At 38.8% G+C, this 4,342-nt stretch overlaps 1 protein-coding gene across 1 annotated transcript; it reads right to left on the bottom strand.

Moving 5' to 3' along the window:
* Positions 1-1,811: 1,811 nt before the first annotated feature.
* On the bottom strand, positions 1,812-3,065 carry LOC147531871 (uncharacterized). Its single transcript, XM_086649850.1, has 3 exons — positions 3,011-3,065; positions 2,783-2,905; positions 1,812-2,578 (listed from the first exon to the last, which is right to left on the bottom strand). The coding sequence occupies exons 1-3, from the start codon at positions 3,063-3,065 to the stop codon at positions 1,812-1,814; spliced, it is 945 nt and encodes a 314-aa protein (XP_086505976.1).
* Positions 3,066-4,342: the final 1,277 nt, after the last annotated feature.

Here is a 4,342-nt window from a genome sequence, read left to right as displayed (position 1 = left end):
AATGCCACAAGGTATAGTAGTATAATCAAAAAACACATTTCTTGGTTGAGATGAAGGTGATATTTGTTTTTGACTCTGTCTGAATTGATTTCTCTGTTGAAACCCATCTGAATTTTGGGTTTGATTTGGGTATCTGTAAGAGGGTTTTGTTGGGTTTCTTGGTTGGTACTTTTTCACAAAATAGGACTCATTTTCATCATTCATGTCTTGTTCTTTTAACCAGACTTCATATTGAGTTAATCTACTTCTGAGTTCTCCAAAACTCAATACTCCTTCTCTATTTTGAATTGTAATGACAAACTGTGAATATTCTTTACCTAATCCTTGTAAGGCTATTCTTGTTAATTCAACATCACTAACCCTATCATTTACTGCTACAAGGGAATCAGCTAGGGTTTTAATCATACTCAAGTATTCAGAGATGGAAGATGTACCTTTCTTGATGGTTTGTAGTTTATGCCTCAATGATGACTTCTTGGCTTCAAATTCTTGAAGATAAATCTGTTCTAGATATCTCCAAATGTCTCTTGCTGTTTTCAAACCCAGAATATCTGATGCTATAGATTGATTGATTGTGGCTTTGATGAAAATTTTTACGAAACTGTCATTCTTCCTCCATTGAAGATAAGTAGGATTCACAATATCTCTTCCTTCAACCACAGTCAATTGTGGAGGTTCTTCATAAGATCCATCGATATAGCACATAAGATCATTACCAATTAATGCATTTTCGATTTGATCTTTCCAAATTAAGAAGTTAGAACCATCTAACTTTGTTGAAATCAGACTGGTTATGTTAGCATTGTAAGAAATTTGACCTGGATTAGGATTCATAATTTGAGGATTGTTGATGATTTCTGGTTGTTCCATGAAATGAGATCAATTCTCTGATTCTATGATACAGAAGATGATCTCTTAGTTGCGAATTAGAAAGACAGAATACTCCGATTCTTTGATGACGGAAGTTTCAGCTCCTTTTGATCGATTTTGGTCTCGTCCCAATTTTAGGGTTTCTTGAATCAATTTTGATCTTTAACTCTTAGGGCTCTGATACCATGAAAGAAAGCAAGATTATCATTCACTTTCATTAAACCAAAACAATTACAAAGATTGAGTTATATAGTTCATCAATCTAGAGGGAGAGAGTCGGTTATAAGTTTGTTAAGACAAATTACATCTTAACTACCATTAACTAACAGTTAACTAACCTAACCAACTAATTATACACACACAGACTATTGGCACATGCGACAGAGTGTAAACAGGGTGTGAACTAATTCAGTTAAGCTTCTTTTCTTCGTCTTTCTTATCTTCTTTATCTTCTTCTCTCTTACAATTATTACAATTTGGACTGCAAGATACGCATAGTTTGGTCTGTTTGTTGGTTTTTTCGGTCGGCTCTTCCGACAAATAAGAAAGAGAAAACGATGGAGAGGGAAAGACTCTTGAAAAATGAGTAAAAAAAGAAAGGTATTTTTTTATTGTTAACTTTGACTACTAAAAATATGAACTTGTGACACAAATAAAACGTTGGACAAATGTGAGGGTTGAAATGTTAGAAAAATATGAATCAAAATTTTTGTGTTGATCAAAACTAGAATTAATCCAACAAAGTCCAACGATCTAACCCACAAACACCAATCTAGTTATGGGTCAATCCCTACCTACCACGTGTTTTGAAATCATCCTTTTTGCCTCTATTTCTATAAAATTTCATGTGTGACCCCTAATTATCTTTGACACTTTTTTGTTTTTTTTTTGTTGACAGAACGCAAAAGTAAAAACAACGAAAAGGAAAAAACAACAGGAAACTATCTTATATCCATGTTCATTGCTTCCTTCGAGTGCCATATCTGCTTGATCTCTTTAGTTTGTCCCCATTTGGCTAATTTATCTGCCGTAGTATTGGTAGCTCGCGGACCGTAGGTGAATTGAATCTTACCAAACTTCCCTTGGAGAGATAATATACTTTCCATATGCTGCAAAGATTGCCAGTTAAGCTCGTGCCGTCTGCCGTTCACGTGATTAATCAGGTTAAGGTTGTCGCTTTCTATCTGGAGATGTGGAATCTTAAGATCGATGGCCCACTGAACCGCCCGAAGGATTGCAATGCATTCACATTCTTCCGCTGTTTGACCTCTGATGGAATCAGCCAGAGCAATAATGAAATCTCCATTCTCATCATGTATGATACATCCAATCCTCGCCGGTTCGGATAACTCCAAGAATGAAGCATCAACGTTAATTTTCAGAAAAGTTGTCTCCGGGGGTTTCCATGTTGATGTAGCTGGTTTAGGTTGGGAAGACTTAATCTCGCTGATGTTCGTCGAATATCCCTGGATCAATTGTATAACTTGCAAAGGGGATTGATCTTGCTTACCAAAACATTTACTGCATCTAGCTTTCCAAATAAACCACATCACCTTGGCCATAAGCACCATTTGATCTTCGTCCCATGTCTGCCAGTATTTAATCCATTCCTGAATAGTTGAGAAGTTCTCTGTCCGAGTATCAAAAGCAAACCAAATAGCTCTAGCAAAGTGGCAATGAAGAAGAACATGCGTCAGGGTTTCCCTGGCTGTACAGAACCCACAGTTGTAATAGTTCCCTATATATTTACCAATTTTGTCCCTGACCGGGAGACTATTAGTACAACACTTCCAAAGAAATAGTTTGATAAGAGGGATGGTTGGGATTTTCCAAATGAAGTTCCAGTCCGGAACTTCGTGGTTGGACCGCTCAGAGATCAGACGAAGATACATGGATTTAATCGTGAGTTTACCGGACTTAGTTAGAGTCCATATCAAGGAGTCATCCACATCTGGTTGAATATTGATGCTAAGAATAGCATTACCGATATCATTGTCAAAGTAAGAACGCATCAGGCTAATATTCCAGTTGTTTCCTGTGATCATTTGAGCCACTTGATTAAAGGGGCAATTATATTTATTTTGTATCGGAGGTGGGTGATTTGGAATCCAAAAGTCCTCCCAAATGTTAATATTAGTACCTTTGTTTACTCCCCAGAACAGGAGACTATTGACTGTGCCAAGATGAGCAGCCATCGACTTCCACACCCAGGAATGGGACTGTTTAGGTTGAGTAGGTTTGGAGGTTTTAGGGAAGTATTTCGCTTTAAGGAGTTGAGCCCAAGGGGACTGCGGAAATTTGAGAAGGTGCCAGATGAGTTTGCTGAAGAAAGCAATATTATCATTAAACGGATCACGAATGCCTAGGCCTCCATAATTACGTGGCCGACAAATCGCCGCCCAGTTAATGGTGTGGATAGAGTTATGTTTTCCCACCAAAAAGACCGTTGAATGGTCTCAATGCGCTGACTAATGCCTTTGGGAATGGCAAAGCATTGCATCTGGTATCGGGGAACGACAGCTGCAATAGTCGAAATGACCGCTGAGTGTCCAGCTTGGGAAAGAAGATGAGTTTGCCATTTGGAGAGTTTATGCTGAATCTGATCAACCAGAGTGGAGAAAGCTTGTTTCTTATTGGGACCAATGAACAGTTTGGTGCCTAGGTACTTCTCAATGGACGAAGATTGTTGAACTTTGAGAGATTTAATGATCATGCGTTTGAACTTAGGATGGGTGTTTTTAGAGAAGAAGATGGTGGACTTGTTATAATAATGATATGGCCGGATTCATCGCCGAAGATTTTGAGAATATTCAACAAATGGGTAATATTATCAAGGGAGTTTCGCCCAAAAATAATACAGTCATCCGCGAAAAGAAGATGATTAATGGTAATATTCGATCGAGGAATGGAAAAACCAATGAACTTGTGGGGGCTGATCGGTGCTTCCAACAACCTGCTCAGACCTTCCATCGCCAGAGCGAAAAGAAAAGGGGAGAGCGGGTCACCTTGTCTAATGCCTTTGGAAACGTTAAAAGAAGGACCTGGACGACCATTGATTAAGACCGCCATCGAAGAGGTGGATATGCAGGTGTAAATAAGACGAATCCAGTGGTTATCGTAACCCAAATTAAGCATAATCTTCTCAAGATAAGACCATTCCACGCGATCGAAAGCTTTAGACAAGTCCAGTTTCAGGCCAAAGAAGCTTTTTGAACCATGTTTCATTTTGAAAGAGTGGGATAGTTCTTGACTGATGATGATATTATATGTAATTTGACGACCAGGGACGTACGCAGCTTGGAACGGAGATATGACGTCCGAGAGAGTGGTTTTCAGACGATTGACCATGATTTTGGTAATAATTTTGTAGGTGGTGTTTAGCAGGCTAATCGGCCTAAAATCCGCTGTGGTTTGAGGGGATTTGGTTTTCGGAATGAAGCAGATGTGGGTGTGGTTAGTGGCTGGAGGAAGG

This window comes from Eschscholzia californica, unplaced genomic scaffold (assembly GCF_041429995.1).
Source record: "Eschscholzia californica isolate CP2 unplaced genomic scaffold, dmEscCali1.0.p SCAF_6, whole genome shotgun sequence".
Lineage (NCBI taxonomy): Eukaryota > Viridiplantae > Streptophyta > Magnoliopsida > Ranunculales > Papaveraceae > Eschscholzia > Eschscholzia californica.
Note: the sequence above shows the minus strand (reverse complement) of the source record. Positions and strands in the feature narration are given on the sequence as shown.